This window comes from Callionymus lyra, chromosome 1 (assembly GCF_982586985.1).
Source record: "Callionymus lyra chromosome 1, fCalLyr1.hap1.1, whole genome shotgun sequence".
In the NCBI taxonomy this organism is placed as follows: domain Eukaryota; kingdom Metazoa; phylum Chordata; class Actinopteri; order Syngnathiformes; family Callionymidae; genus Callionymus; species Callionymus lyra.
Genome location: NC_141818.1, coordinates 10,441,341 through 10,456,327, shown reverse-complemented (window position 1 = coordinate 10,456,327; position 14,987 = coordinate 10,441,341). Strand labels below are relative to the sequence as shown.

The window sequence follows — 14,987 nt, the reverse complement described above, 5'->3', positions numbered from 1 at the left end:
GACTGTCGCCCTCTGGTGAGTAGCACCGGTATTACCAGCCGGGTGCAGATATTGATTGTTATTGAAGTATAAAATAACACATTTGCAAGAATAAAAAACACACCACACAATAACAGTAAATCGTAATTGTATTTATCTTTGCATGACTATTGGCTGCATCAGCATTGAAAGTATTTTTGCAGCAGTTTTTACATGTTTTGTGACGATGATGCAACACTAAGAGTCAATTTCCATTAGGTTTTGTCCAACTAAAATCACTTATAATGGTAGTATAAAACTAAAATGCGTTGTTAAAAGTAACTTAAATATATGTATATTTTTTTAAAGGTAAAATTAATTATAAAAAGTTAAATCAAAATATTAACACAGTTATTTAAAATCATATAAATACATTGATTTGAATATTTATTTTGAAATTAAATATACAATATTATTTTTTATAGGTTTGTTAATAGTTTGAATGTTCTTCTTATACTTGCATGAGTTTCTTATAGGCAATCTACAATAGATAATTATAAGAATAGTTGTAAGTAAAAGAAAATGAATACATTAAAATCTAGTCGAATATATTGCCAGAATAAACTTAAAATTCGAAACTATTTATGAGAAACAGACCCATCAGAACATCTGAACAAACAAAAATCCAAGTTTTGAGAAGAAAAAAAAGAGAACACCCAATGTCCCAGGAAAATAAGAAAAAAATACATTTAATTAATAAAAAAAACACCATCTTGTTATGGTTAGAAAATGACACGTGGAAGATGATGTGGACAACATTACTGTTTGCATTAGGAGTTAATACTTTACGTTAAGGTTGGGTATATTAATAATTAAAGTGGTATTATACTATACTTAACTGGTTATTATAGTGCTTGGAACTGTTTACATTTTTTTTTAAATGCGACCGAACACGTGAAACGAAAGAAAGATGAGAGAATTCAGGGAATTCAAGATCTTTAAAACCAGATCTTATTATCTTTACAGAAGAGGAGTGGCGGCGCAGATACCGGCGGCGCATGCGCGGCGGGCCGCACAAGGAAGGGCTTAAAAAGGCTCGCTGCGGAACGATCTCTCGCACAGACCTCAGCTCTGTCAGCCCTGGTGGTGGTTCCGTCGATCCAGACCCGGCCCAGCTCTCCAACCCAACATCCGCTCACAATGGCAGCAATTCGGACTCTCAGGAAACTGTGTCAACACACGCAGCACCAAGTGTGTAAACTACACACGTCCGCCGCGAGGTGAGTTCGACCCCCACGTTTGAACGTCCGAACATTTGTCCGGATTTATCTCTGTGAATATCTGCTCCTCGGAAGAAAGTAGTTCGCTCTACTGAGGTTAAAGACATGGCGCTCAAGTATCCGCGTCGTTTCGCGCGGTTTTATTCCCGCCACCCGCTCTCTTTTATCATGTGTTTGATTCGATTCAATGCTGGTGAATGACATCGTTCCGCTGCGCCCCTTGTGGCTTGCCGGTAAAACTGCAGCGGAGAAAGTGGCTGATGAAATCGCTGTCAGTGTTTGCGAGCTGTGGCGCCAGTACCGAGGCTCTCCAGCAGCAGGACCCAGATGGAGACTCGGGTTGACACCGCTGATACAAGTCCAACCAGTCATCTTGTTTCTTTTTATATATGACAAAAAGACATTCGAATTAATTTTAGTTTCTGCAGAAACTTGCATGTAGTAAGTTACGTTTGCAGGTGATATTTAGAAACTTATTGCACTCAGAACGTATTATTTCTGTTGAAGATTAACATTATTTGGATTTATTTTTCTTATTTTCTCAGATTAATTCAAACATTTTACTTAATTTTCCCCGATTTATTTATTTTTAACTTTTCTCAACATTTTTTTTTAAAGCTTTTATTGATAGATGGATAAAACTGGAGTTTATGTGACTAAAATAAACTTTCTTCTAGTTTTAAAGCACAGTAACGACCCTTGGCATTCTTTTTAAAAAGGTCAGATCAACCCGCTGACCTGTAATGTAAACTCTGCACATTTTTTTTTTCCCCCGGGGGACCTAGTACCCTGGCCCCCACTGTGATGCGACACTTTTCTGTGCAGATTAATGAGTTTTTGTGGGAATAAAAGAACTGTTGCGTCACCGCCCCAATGGCTCATTACTCCACAAATGGCGGTTGCGGCTCTTGTGTGTCGTTACATAAGAGCTCTCCGTCTTGCCCCTGCCCAAACTTGAATCCAGTGTCTACAAAAGGTTTCACAAGGTTCACACGGTAAATCTTCAGAAATGTACGGAAGTCATCCGGATCCCCGCGAGAAAGGGTTGTTGTTTTAAGAGACACTTTTGTCATTCTGTTCCGACTCGATGACACCCAGTTTGTACTCTGTTAATGTCACGGCAAGAGTACTTCTGAGACATGTGTCTCTGTCAGTTGCAGACTAAGTATAGACGCATGAGTTGGTTCAAGTCCAGGCCCCGACATAAGTTAGATATCCGAACCGTGGAGTCAACAGGTTCCTTCTTTCCAAGTTTATTTAACTTTTTTCTTTTTTTTCCTTTCCACAGACAGGAGGCGGTCGTCATCTCAGGAAGGAAACTAGCGAGACAAATCAGAGACGAGGCCCGGCTAGATGTGGACAAGTGGATGATGGCCGGCCACAGAAGACCCCACTTAAGTGTAATCCTCGTCGGGAACAACCCCGCTAGTCACTCCTATGTGTTGAACAAGACGAGATCTGCAGCCGATGTTGGTAAGAAAACTCAAAATGAGAAAGTGTAAACTAAATCTGGTGCACAAATATTAAAGGCGTGTATTGTCCGCAGGCATCTCCAGCGAGACAATCTTGAAACGATCGGACATAAGTGAGGAAGAGTTACTGGATCTCATTTACAAACTGAACACGGACCACAGCGTGGACGGCCTGCTGGTGCAGCTTCCCTTGCCAGGTATTAAAACGGGACACCGTGATTTACAGTGGACTCTGAATGGAGCAGCATTTGAGAAGCTCCTGGAAGATTTACAAATCTAAACTTCATATCCCTTTTGCTCCCTGTTCAGAACACATTGATGAACGTACCATCTGCAACGCAGTATCTCCTACTAAAGATGTGGATGGCTTCCACGTCGTCAATGTGGGGCGCATGTGCTTGGATCAGTCCACCATGCTGCCAGCAACACCCTGGGGAGTTATGGAAATAATCAAGCGGACGGGTAAGAACCAGCGGTTTTGAATTTTCATTATGTAACTTGAGAAAACTCGACTGAAAAAAAACATCTGTCCTGCAGGCATTCCCACACTGGGGAAGAATGTCGTCGTGGCAGGACGCTCCAAAAATGTTGGAATGCCTATCGCCATGTTACTGCACACAGACGGACGCCACGAAAGACCTGGAGGTAATTATCATGATTATAAAATGATTTAAATGTGTTTTTTTTTTTTTTAAATTAATCTAACGTGCTAACTTCAATTCCTTTTGCAGGTGATGCCACTGTTACCATTTCTCACCGTTACACTCCAAAAGAGAAACTTCGGCAACACACTAAAATCGCCGACATCATCGTAGCTGCTGCAGGTTTGTGATATTTATATTTATTTTTACACTTGCTGTTGTCGTTTTAAAATTGTTGCTTTAACATCTCGTTCAATTCTTCTTTTTTTTCATAGGTATTCCCAATTTAATCACAGCGGACATGATTAAAGAGGGCGCGGCAGTGATCGACGTCGGGATAAACCGAGTGCGAGACCCCATAACTGGAAAGGACAGACTGGTGGGAGATGTCGATTTTGAAGGTGAATACTTCAAAGATGATGAAACTTAAACCGGAAAAATATCAGTCTTTGCCTGACCCCTAACCTTTTTGTCTGATCTACAGGCGTGAGGCAGAAGGCCGGCTTCATCACTCCAGTCCCGGGAGGCGTGGGACCCATGACTGTCGCGATGCTCATGAGGAACACTATCAAGGCTGCTAAAAATGTTCTCTTGTTTCCACCGGAGAGGATCCGTATGGCGGCAGCTTCGTAACAACCTCAAGAAATCCCAGCAACTGTCACACATTCCAACATCACCCTCCTCTTTTTTCTTTTTTTTTTAACTGGGAGCAACTTGACCAGCTCCACAAACACGGGGCTGGAGATCTGATAGCTGGACGGCGGTCTACATCTCCTGAACCTCCAGACTGTTACGTTCATGCTGCTGCATGTTTTAAATGATGGGGTGCTCGCTATTTATCATATTATATATTTTCACTACAAATGTGAAATATTGAAAAAAGATTGTTTTATTTATTACAAAAGTGGCAAAATGTCTCTACGTGAATGACTTCAGGTCACAGTGTTAAACTCTAAGCTGGTAAGCAGTTGTATTAGCCGGACAGGCTGTACTTTCCGTTAAGCTCACCTTTTTTTTGTTTGGCCTTGAAAACCAAGAGTAAGGGCTGAAGACTTCAGGTACGAGGATGCTTGTCAAAAAATACGAGCTTTAAAGATTCACTTTTTGCCTTCGTAAGAACTTTGAAATAAATATCACAAGTATGTTCGCACATCTGAGTCGTTTCTTTGTCATGTTCATTCAATGGTCATCGATATGCACAGTTGATGTTTACTCAACCCCTCAAAATACTCTGAGACAGATGACATGGTTACAGAACAATTCTGATGCTCACTGACCCAGTTTAGACGCCATTAGGGACAACGCACAATGAGTCATCTGTGAAACTGACGCTACAAGGTGACAGATCTGATCAATCTTTTCAGGAAGGAATTTGAATGGAAGGAACCTTGTTAATGGAATCGTAATATAATTGGGAGTAACATTTTTTTTAATACATGGATATGAGTTGATAAACTTTCCATATACAACTTTATTCACACATCCTGCATTTTTATTTCCACTTTAAGAAATCGCTTAGTGCTCGCCCAGTTTACGTAACACCAAGCATGAACTTTTTTCTTTTTTTTTTTCCTTTTTTTTTTTAAATCTCACATTTCTCTAAGAAGACCCTCCTATCACGTGTAACCCGTGGTCGACACACATGCGCATGATACATTGGAACATATATGTAAATCAAATCTAAAACAAACCTGAATTAATTCAAATTTATCAATTCAATCTCTCGGATAAATCATGGATCATGTTCTAGAGACAACTTTATCGCGACCTGTGCGGAACCATGAAATCGGATAGGAACCAAAAATAAATCGTGTGTCAAGCCGGAAGAAAATAGCAGACGGACCTTCTACAACAGTCGCTGCACTTTTTTTTCTAGTTTCCATTGAATCGTTTATTTGTGTTTATTTCTGCAAAAAATGGATAGAAGTAAATCCCCGGACAGAATCGGCAGACCGAAGAAGGACGAGGGTAAAAAGAAACGGAGGCGATCTTCCTCTTCTTCATCGTCATCATCGTCGTCCAACAGTAGGAGTCGAAGCAGATCAAAGAAATCTTCACGTAATAAAAAAAGTGAGTTAAAAAAGATTACTAAGAAACTTTTGTGTATAAAGTTTATCAGTTAAAGTGTGTTTCTATATTAACACCCATTCAAATGTTAGCAGAATGCACGTGTAGCTGCTGAACGCTTCGTCTTAAATACGTTTTAAACGCTTTTAATATCGAGTGTTTAAAACCAAAGACCGCATAGTTAAATATAAACATATTTTTTAATTGTAAATGTTGTGGTTTTCAAAACTCCCCACATTGAATGCAGCCTTTACTTCTTGACTAGAAGCTTTATTTTCCCAACTATATTAGTAAAGAGGTCGTTAAGATAAGTTAGTGACTTCTGTGCAACAAAGTTTCAATTTGCCATTTTCCTTTTCTGTTTTCTTACAGCTGAAAAAACACACAAGAAGAAGCACAAACGAAGCTCCTCTTCAGCTTCTTCATCATCATCCTCCTCCACCTCTTCGTCATCGTCCTCCTCCAGCGACGAGCGCTCGAAGAAGAGAAAAAGAAAAGCCAAGAAAAAGCTGAAGAAGAAAGAGGCCAAGAAGAAACAAAAGAAGAAGGAGAAAAAAGAGAAGTTGAAAAAGAAAAAGGAGAAGGAGAAGAAGATGAAGGTGATGGTGGAGGAGGTGGTGTGCATTCCGGAAAAGGTGGCGGTGGCGGCGGCGGCAGCACCACCTTTTCTGGAGGTGTGGCAGAGTGAGGAGGGAGCAGAGGAACTAGGACCAGGTGAGACGTCACCGTCTTGTATTGAAGACAAGAATAACTATGACAGAATAACCAGTGAGGTTTACTATAACGTACAAATAAAAGATGCCGAAACTCGGGCACAAAATAAAATAAAAATGACCCAAATATACCGAAAAAACTTTGCGATAACACACGTGCAATCTAAGTAACTTAGCAGTAAGACATTTTTAATATATGTAATAGTAAATGTGTTCCTTTTAACACAAATACATAGTTATGCTACATTAATTGGACCTAAATACACATTAAATGAATGAATACTAGTCTAAAATGCGATCAGTTTTTTCATTAAAAAAATTCTAGAAGCAAGTAAAACTATGGACACGCTTGGGTTTTAGATCTAAAATGTCAACACAAAAGTGTAGTTTAAAAACGTAACGAGTAAGCCGCTTACAAACGAGTGATCTGTATTATTTACCAGATGTATTATCGTTCAGTTTAGCTTTTAAAATCAATATTATTTTTGAAGCAATTAAAGCTCAGTCTCTCACATATTGTTATGGCTCTATTACAACAGTTTTCAAGAACAAAGTCACAAAAGTAAAAGGGTATTGAAAGCCAGAAAAAGACAAAAAAGGATCTGAAATACGTTTCTTTTTTTAGATCAGGGTCGCCAACAAATACAACTTCAGCTTCAGACGTGAGATTAGTAACGTAACCCTGGTAGTGAGCGATGGGTCTGCTCACGTCATTCAACAGACCTAAAGTCTGCTGCCCATTCAACCAAGCCCAGCACGCCGTCATATTCTATATTCAAGTCGCGCACGATGACGAAGCACACGAGTATCAGTCCGGTGAGTCGGTGACACAACCCTTCTTTGTGTAACCATGGCCACTGTCGACATAGTTGACTCACGATAAAATGTAATCCCGCTTTGTCAACGCGCTGGCTGTACGTCTCCGGGCAACAGGACTTTATGTGGATGGATTTTCCACGGAATAATCCATTTGTAAACAACGACTAAAGGTGACAATGAAACACAACTTGTTCGCTAAGACTTTGCACAAGCACACGCACACCTACAGTCTGGACTCGCATCAAGTACAGTCAGTGGATTATAAATGTTGTTTAGCTCCGTCTAGAGGAGGTGAATTTATGAGGTTTTTAGATCAAAATCTTTCACAAATTCAATTAAACAAGTGCTTCAATAAAGCTCATTACTACAGTGTAGTTCTGACATATACACTAGTAACCAGACCTAAAGCAACAACACCCCGTTTACCCTCGTGATAAAATCTTAAACTGTAATGAAAACTGTTGCATATCAATTGATTATCACTTATCATTTCCTGCTCTAATGACCAACTCATACGGTCTTAACAAAAAATTTCATGAACTTCATGAAACTTTGACCTTCATGATGAAGGTCAATGTTAAAATCTATTTGAAGGAGTATTTCGCACTTAATAGTTGCCTGCTGTCGCAAATGACTGTGAGTTCTTTGGATTCATCTAATATATAAAAAAGTAAATACGTATATACAGTGTATCCATTTTGTTGACCAGGAATGTTTGAGTGCACTAGCGCCCCCTAGCTGAACGTATTTTAGCTCAAAAACAAAGTGGCCTCTGCTTGCAGCCATGACTGACGAGCAGAAAGCCCGACTCTCCACCAAAAGGCCGCTCACCAAGGAGGAGTACGAGGCCCGGCAGAGCGTGATCCGTCGGGTGGTGGACCCCGAATCCGGACGCACCAGGTACGTCGGAACCGAGAGAGGGATGGTCAAGAAGGTCCGGAAACTGACTTTTAATTGAATACGTTTGATCTTCAGACTGGTGAGAGGTGAAGGCGAGATCATCGAGGAGATCGTCAGCAAGGAACGACACAAAGACATCAACAAGGTAAGAGACAAACACATGTTTTAACTGAGATATAATTCATATATATATATATATTGTGTCTCTACTGCAGCAGGCCACCAAAGGAGATGGAAACACTTTCCAGAAAAAGATGGGGCTGAACAAGTAGAAGATCCATCACGAGGCTGCAACTGAACTCAAGGAGCTGCTCATGACTCGTGTAAAGATGATTGTTAAAGTGTCGACTCATTGTGATTTGAAACTATTCCTAATAACGTAAGAACTGATAAACACATGGTCGGTTCAGGGGCGTCCTGTCCTCCCTCATGTGGTTAGCTTGCAGATCAGGTTATTTTTTCAGACATCAAGCATGACTCGGCACATTTTTTACTTCAACACTTCCTACGATCAATAGAGAAGTTATAAATCCACAAACTACACATCGCTGAATGAGGACGTGAGTCGTGACAAAATGTAAAGTCAATAGACGAACTGGGAGGTTTGTTTTCCTATTGGTTTTAAAATGGTGCGACTGGTTTTAATGTTATGTTTAAAGTACAAAAAGCCTTGAAGGCTAATAAACAGTTCCCACAATGCACTGCGTATGATTTTACCTTGTATGGAAGTTAAATTTGTCCGTTTTATTTATTTGAATTAAACGTTTTTAAAATCGCCATTTAATCAACCATCGTGAAACTTCTAAGGTGGATTAAAGTGTAAGTAGCAGATATGAGTCAAAAGAGATCAAAAGTTTCATTATAAAATGGTTTGAGTTCGTTTTTCTGTTGCTCGCTCGATACAATTTTGAATCGAGAGATGAGCTCGTGTTTCACTTCAACAGATACACCTTTTAAAGCGCGTAACCAAATATGAACCACGTGACCTCGGCGAGTCACATTACACGAGTGTCAGCCACCATTCCAGACACGCGCGTCTGTAAAGACAGTTCCAGCTGCAACCGTTAGGAGGCGACGTTTACCGCCTTGTTTAAACATTCTTTTTTTTTTCTTCTGTTTTTTTAACTCTAAATGATGAACATTCCAAACTATTTTAAAAACTTTTAATTTGTAATATCAAATCCAGGACAATAAAATGGGCTTTGTCAAATATTACAAATGTGTGCATTGTGTTTATTTGTCCGTTATAGTGTGGTAAAGATTAATGCATCTCTTGGAAAGTAATAATATTAATAAGGATTCATCCCTAAGGTTCTTTATTTTACTTTAAGGAGTTTTCTTTTTAAAAACTGCCCCCAAGAGCACCCTAGTAATATAATTAGAGTAACTTACTTTAGGTAGGCCACAGGGTTCACCTCTTGGGCCACTTCTGTTTAAGCATTCAAAGCCTTATTTGACTCGACCAACCCAACACTTTCTTTTATCCTGAATATTTGATCATATGAACAGTATTTTATACAACATCGAGCCGTCGCATCTTCACTTCAGTTTCAGAAATATCTATAGACACAGTAGAGAAGCATGTAAAAATAAAATAAGGGATTCATTTGAGTTCTAAAAGTTAACGTCTTTTATTCCTAGATGTGTTTTTCTAACTGTAAAACGCCTCAAACCGTTATAAGTATTTCTGACTCTAGGTATGTACCCGAGTCGCTCTGTCATTTGTCAAAAGACTCTACAGATACAAATCTAGTTTAAATGTGAGGTGGAAACGTTCGAGGTGTGAAACTCTGCACGACTCAAGATACAGTTCATTTGACATGTCCTTTATACACTTTCATAAAAACGATAAACATAAAGTCATTTCAAAATCTACAAAATACACACCTTGTACAATGAAAATATTTGCCAAGCCATTTATGGGGGTGCACGGGTCCATGGCGGTGAACGGTGATTGACAGTTCATCATTGAGCACTGAGGGGGGTCGCGGTGAACTTTCTGCTACTCAAAGCAACAAAAAAACAACAAAAAAAAACCTTGTTAAGATAAGTATGGCCTTTTTCTTCCAGGGCGGTCCATCACACCCTGCAACACGAACGGTGTGTAAGGCAGAGAGGGGTGAGGCGGGGCGAGGGTGGGGGTATAAGGCCTCTGGTAACGTGTGCGTCAGAAGCAGAAGTCATCTGCCCAGAGGTATCCTTCAGTGCTGCGTTCTCTACATTCTGGATTGTTTTTTAAATATTCAGGAAATGAGCGTGAAAAGTCAGGAGGATAATTGATCGACGACTACCGTGTGTATACCTGTGCGAGGCTTCTAAAGGCAAAACATTATCAGCACGATCGTAGCTTCAGGACGCGTGACGTGGAGGACACACACACACAACTGACCGGGTCAAGAAGTTGATCAGACGACGTGAAGGTCAGCAACACCACAGACATCATCAGTCCATCACGTAATAGTTTGATCTCTCAGATGATTGACGGGAGAAGAGCTGAGCCAGAGGGTTATTATTAAGCGGTGACTCTCAGCTGCGGGTCGATAAATAACTTCTTTAAAACATGCACGCTGAGAATTTGGAAACGTCACAGAACTCTAGGCAACGTCTTACCCAGGACCACCGGATGAGTGTAGTCACATCCGTTTAACCTGGCCTTTTGGCTCAGCTCTTTCTTCAACATAACAGACTGAGTGAAAGTGCTGCACCAATCCCTTCTCTTGTCAATAGAATCGTGGTCACAGAGTTGTCGACTCGACGAAGCCAACATGACCCAACGTCTCTTGAATCTCAACACAGGAAACATGCAACCGTTTTCTCGAGATCGTCCGCAACCTGGACCGGTTCGCTCGTCGCACTTCCGTGGTGCCGTTGAGCAATATTGCACATTTTCCTTCCTCAAACATTTGGACCTTCTTTCTCCCCAAAAAAACAAAAAACAAACGATGTATATGAGGACACAAAGTCTTGGCAAGAGCATAAAATAACCTTTGTGTTCTTGTCTTGACGGAGTATTATTGTTGTGTTTTTTTTTTACAAAATGTACATCATTCCTCAAGGTGCAGCAAAACAGAGAGATTATCTGTGGACACATTCATGTACAGCTTAAACGACAGAGAAACCTTTATCTCCCAAAATAGATCGGATAACAGACAATATATGACACAAGATATCGATTCTCGTGATACAATTCCGCTGCTCTGCAAAGGTACGACAATTTAAAAAAAAAGAAAAAGAAAAACTACAACACAATACTCGGCCTGGAGGTTTTGGCAGCTGCAACAAAAGGAAAAAAATGAAAAAAGAAGGAGAGTTAAATAATATCAAAGCACATATTTGTTCACAATTAAAATATCATATAACCTTTAAATAACAATGTCGGGTATAATAATATGTATCCTGAAGGAGTTGAAGCTCCAGAGTAGAGAAGACACTTGATGCTGGTCTTTCGCTGGACCAGATTTTTGTTATATCACAAATATTTACAAATATATACTTCCACACTTTTGATTCCACCCTGTACAGAAGCTCGTTTCTCCACGCTTCGCTTTGGCACGTTCAGGAGTCCCGGGCGGTTTATTTACACGAGCGCTGGGATGGAGCTGTGATGAGCTGAGATCATTGAGGAGGACGCCGGCACGAGTGTCCATTTAAAGCTAAAACTAGCGAATCATCTGCCATTTTGTTTCTTTCTGCACGACTAATTGAAGTGAGAAAAACAAAAACAAAAGTCTGGAGTGTTTGTGCTTTAACTGGGGGGGGGGGGGGGGAGGGGGGGCACCAGAACAGGAAGGAGCAGTGAAGCTAAAGACGATCCATCTCATCAGAGCCAAACCAACAAACCCGCTTCCTGTTACGACCATCAGTCTTGTGCTTTGAAAGGACTTCAGTCGACTCCACATCGACAGACGGAAGAGCAGCGACCGACCCTCGACCTCATATTTGTTGAATAATAACTGCAGATTTAACACCAACTATTTGGCTTTTATCGCAGACGTACGATGATTTCTAGGTCTTTAAACGACACAAATGATGACTTTTTCTGTACTTTTCAGTTTCTATGGTTTCTTTGCGTGTTGAGTTGTATAAATGTTGCAGTGGAAGTCCATGTGTCCAGTTCATGGGTCCTCAACCACCGGGCCACAGAATGAGGCGTTCGATATTAAGCTGTAAAAATGTAATTTCTGTTATGTTGGTTATTATTAGGTTAAATATGTTTTATTTTGAAAAAACATCAGGATTTTCTCCAAATTCAAGTGACTCCTGACATGTTTAGATACTATTTCGGTCAAGTTAAAAAAAAAACAAGCAGTGAAAAAAGAGTAATATTAGACAAGAAATGATTTAATTTCTGTTGTATTGATTATTCTTGTCTTAAAGATGTTTTATTTTGAAAATAAAACCCAGGATTTTCTCCAAAGTCAACTGACTCTTGAAATGTTAAGATACCAGTTCGGTCAAGTTTTTAAAAAAAAAGAAACAAGCAGTGAAAAAAGAGTACTATTAGACAAGAAATTATTTAATATCTTTTGTATTGATTATTCTTGTCTTAAAGGTGTTTTATTTTGAAAAGAAAACCCAGGATTTTCTCCAAAGTCAAGTCACTCTTGACATGTTTAGATACTATTTCGGTCAAGTCTTAAAAAAAAACAAGCAGTGAAAAAAGAGCAATATTAGAAAAGAAATGATTTAATTTCTGTTGTATTGATTATTGTCTTAAAGAGGTTTTATTTTGAAAAAGAAAAACCCCAGGATTTTCTCCAAAGTCAAGTGACTCTTTTAAATATACTATTTCGGTCAAATGTATAAAAAACAAGCAGTGAAAAAAGAGTAATATTAGAAAAGAAATTATTTAATATCTGTTGTATTGATTATCCTTGTTTTAAATATGTTTTATTTTGAAAGAAAAAACATGATTTTCTCCCAAAGTCAAGTGACTCTTGACATGTTTAGATACTATTTACTAGTTCGGTCAAGTTTATAAAAAAAAAAAAAAAGCAGTGAAAAAGAGTGAAACAAAGACTTGGGGCTCTTGCTGACTCAGCGTTATGGTGAAAATTGTATTTATGTACCAAAAGGTTTCTGCAGGTCGTGCCTTTTATTTTGGTTTTACCTGTAATAACGCTAACATTGAACTGGTCCGCGGTGCCGAGAAGGTTTGGGGGGCCACTGCTCTAGTTTATGTTGGACTCGAGCACAGATGTTTGGTGAGGCGATGGAAAGGGTTCTGATGGCTCGACGTGATCCTGGATCCGTCGGACATTTTCTGGCGATATATATAAGCCACGGATGTCGTAAAGGGTAACGTTCCTGAATCCAGGTCTTCAGTAAAAAGCACCTCTTTGTCCCACGTCCCTCTCGTATTTACTCGTCCCTTTCGAAGCTCATTTGGGGCTGAGGATCCCGGGGTCCAGCTTGGTGCTGCTGCTGCGGCCCCAGCAGCTGGCCGTGATGCTCATGCTGCGCTGCGTCGCCCCCTGGCTGTGGCCGTAGACGCGGTCCAGACGCTCGCGCTCCAGCCGCTCGCCCTCCGACTGGCTCTGGGTGCGCTCGGGTCGGCTGTGGACGCTCCCGGTGGGCGAGGTGGGCGACGGCTGCGAGGAGATGGTGCGCAGCAGGTGGTTCCGCTTCCTGAGGAAGTCGCTGTTGGCGCCGAGGCCGAAGCTGCTCTTCCGGAGCACCATGCGGGCGCTGCTGGACTTGGCGGGTCGTGAGCGGTGGTTGTACTCCAGCTGCGACAGGTGCGCCGCGTAGCCCTCCGTGATGAACTGTCGGGGGACGAGCGGAAGAAAGTCACAGGAAGTTGGGGTCACAGGATGTAGATTAAAGGTTACCTGGCACTGGTGCTGCATCTTCTTGGTGGGTCGGCCCACGATGTAGATCTGAGACGAGGAGAGGCCGATGGAGGTGTAGACAGAGATGTCTTTGGTGGAGCCGTAGCCGGCGAAGATCTTCATGTGAGCCTGTTGAGGGAGAAGAGTCGCTCAAGTTAATTCAACCTACTTTTACAAATACATTCATTCATTATTTTGTTATGAAAATTAAAGTTTAAGGAAGTTTCAGGAAATTTTTGATAGTTTTTCTGTGTCATCAGAATATCTTTTTAATAACAATTGTTTAATTTAAATTTTCAACTGTTGAAATCTTTGTAATCGTAATGTCGATTTTAGGCATTTAATTATAAAAAAAATGTATAACTGAATTCAATAATGTGTATATTGAAAAGTTTAATTTGTTTTTGTTTAACTGAATCTAACAATTTGATTATTTTCAAAATTAGTTATTTTTTACACATTGTTTTTGACATTTTAATTGCAACAATTACATCTTCTTTTATTATTTTATTTAAAGTTGAAGCCTTTTAAATTAAATATATGATGTTAAAAAATGGACTTTTTATCTAATTATTTAAAAAACAAATCCACACTTTTCACAAAAAACAAATCCAACCATTCAATATAAAAAATATAGAATTTCAATATTGAATAATAATCTTTTAAAATACTATCTTTAAAAACGAATTCATTAATTGAATTAAAAAAGGAAAAAAATCAACGCTTAAAAAAACTGAATTTTAATAAAACGTTTCTGTGAACAACAAATTATTAAAAAAAAACGTTATTTAGAATTTAATTATTCAATAAAACTATTCTAACCTTTATTACACAAATTAAATTCCAATAAAAAAAAACCGTTGAAAGTTTTAACATTTAAAATGTTTAATTCTACAATTCAACATTCAGATGTCGCTGATATACTTCCACAGTTATGTTCACATTATTAATACACAAGATAATTCAAGTTATATGTATCGATAATACCAGCGACGCTACCACAACACTGCCACTCAAAACCTCTAGGGGGCGGCAAAAACAATGAATTCTCAGCCAATACGGTTCGACTGAGCCGCTCTTCCTCCCGGTCTCACCTCTGTCAGAGTCTTGAGGAAGTTGGCTTTGTGTCGCAGCGGGTCGTGAACCAAACCGTCGCAGAAGGAGACGATGCCGTGAGGGAAGTTGTGCTGCGACAACCAGGCAACGACCCGCTGCTTCTGCATGTCCGGCCGCCCGGTCACGTAGATGATCAAGTAGCCCAGATCCTGCCAGTGCCTGAGAAGAAATAAAAAAAAAAAATCATATT

General features: G+C 39.8%; 3 protein-coding genes across 7 annotated transcripts in view; 2 read left to right on the top strand and 1 right to left on the bottom strand.

Moving 5' to 3' along the window:
* Window positions 1–1,062: 1,062 nt before the first annotated feature.
* Window positions 1,063–4,501, top strand: mthfd2 (methylenetetrahydrofolate dehydrogenase (NADP+ dependent) 2, methenyltetrahydrofolate cyclohydrolase). The gene is made up of 8 exons (XM_087792606.1): window positions 1,063–1,238; window positions 2,527–2,711; window positions 2,785–2,907; window positions 3,020–3,172; window positions 3,248–3,355; window positions 3,442–3,534; window positions 3,627–3,752; window positions 3,836–4,501. Exons 1-8 carry the CDS (start codon window positions 1,159–1,161, stop codon window positions 3,982–3,984), a joined length of 1,017 nt encoding a protein of 338 aa, XP_087648732.1. The 5' UTR covers window positions 1,063–1,158; the 3' UTR covers window positions 3,985–4,501.
* A 682-nt stretch (window positions 4,502–5,183) lies between these two features.
* arl6ip4 (ARF like GTPase 6 interacting protein 4) lies at window positions 5,184–8,547 on the top strand. Its single transcript, XM_087799072.1, has 5 exons — window positions 5,184–5,421; window positions 5,791–6,132; window positions 7,733–7,850; window positions 7,926–7,995; window positions 8,066–8,547. The coding sequence occupies exons 1-5, from the start codon at window positions 5,268–5,270 to the stop codon at window positions 8,120–8,122; spliced, it is 741 nt and encodes a 246-aa protein (XP_087655198.1). The 5' UTR covers window positions 5,184–5,267; the 3' UTR covers window positions 8,123–8,547.
* A 1,113-nt stretch (window positions 8,548–9,660) lies between these two features.
* Window positions 9,661–14,987, bottom strand: part of LOC148087899 (membrane-associated phosphatidylinositol transfer protein 2-like) — a 51,500-nt gene continuing 46,173 nt past the window's right edge. For all 5 annotated transcript variants that reach the window (XM_087792396.1, XM_087792373.1, XM_087792386.1 and 2 more), the window contains 3 exons: window positions 14,776–14,956; window positions 13,682–13,810; window positions 9,661–13,615 (listed from right to left, as the gene is read on the bottom strand). In XM_087792396.1, the coding sequence (XP_087648522.1) occupies window positions 13,232–13,615; window positions 13,682–13,810; window positions 14,776–14,956 (694 nt within the window). In that variant the 3' untranslated portion in view covers window positions 9,661–13,231. The remainder of the gene's footprint in view (window positions 13,616–13,681; window positions 13,811–14,775; window positions 14,957–14,987) is intronic.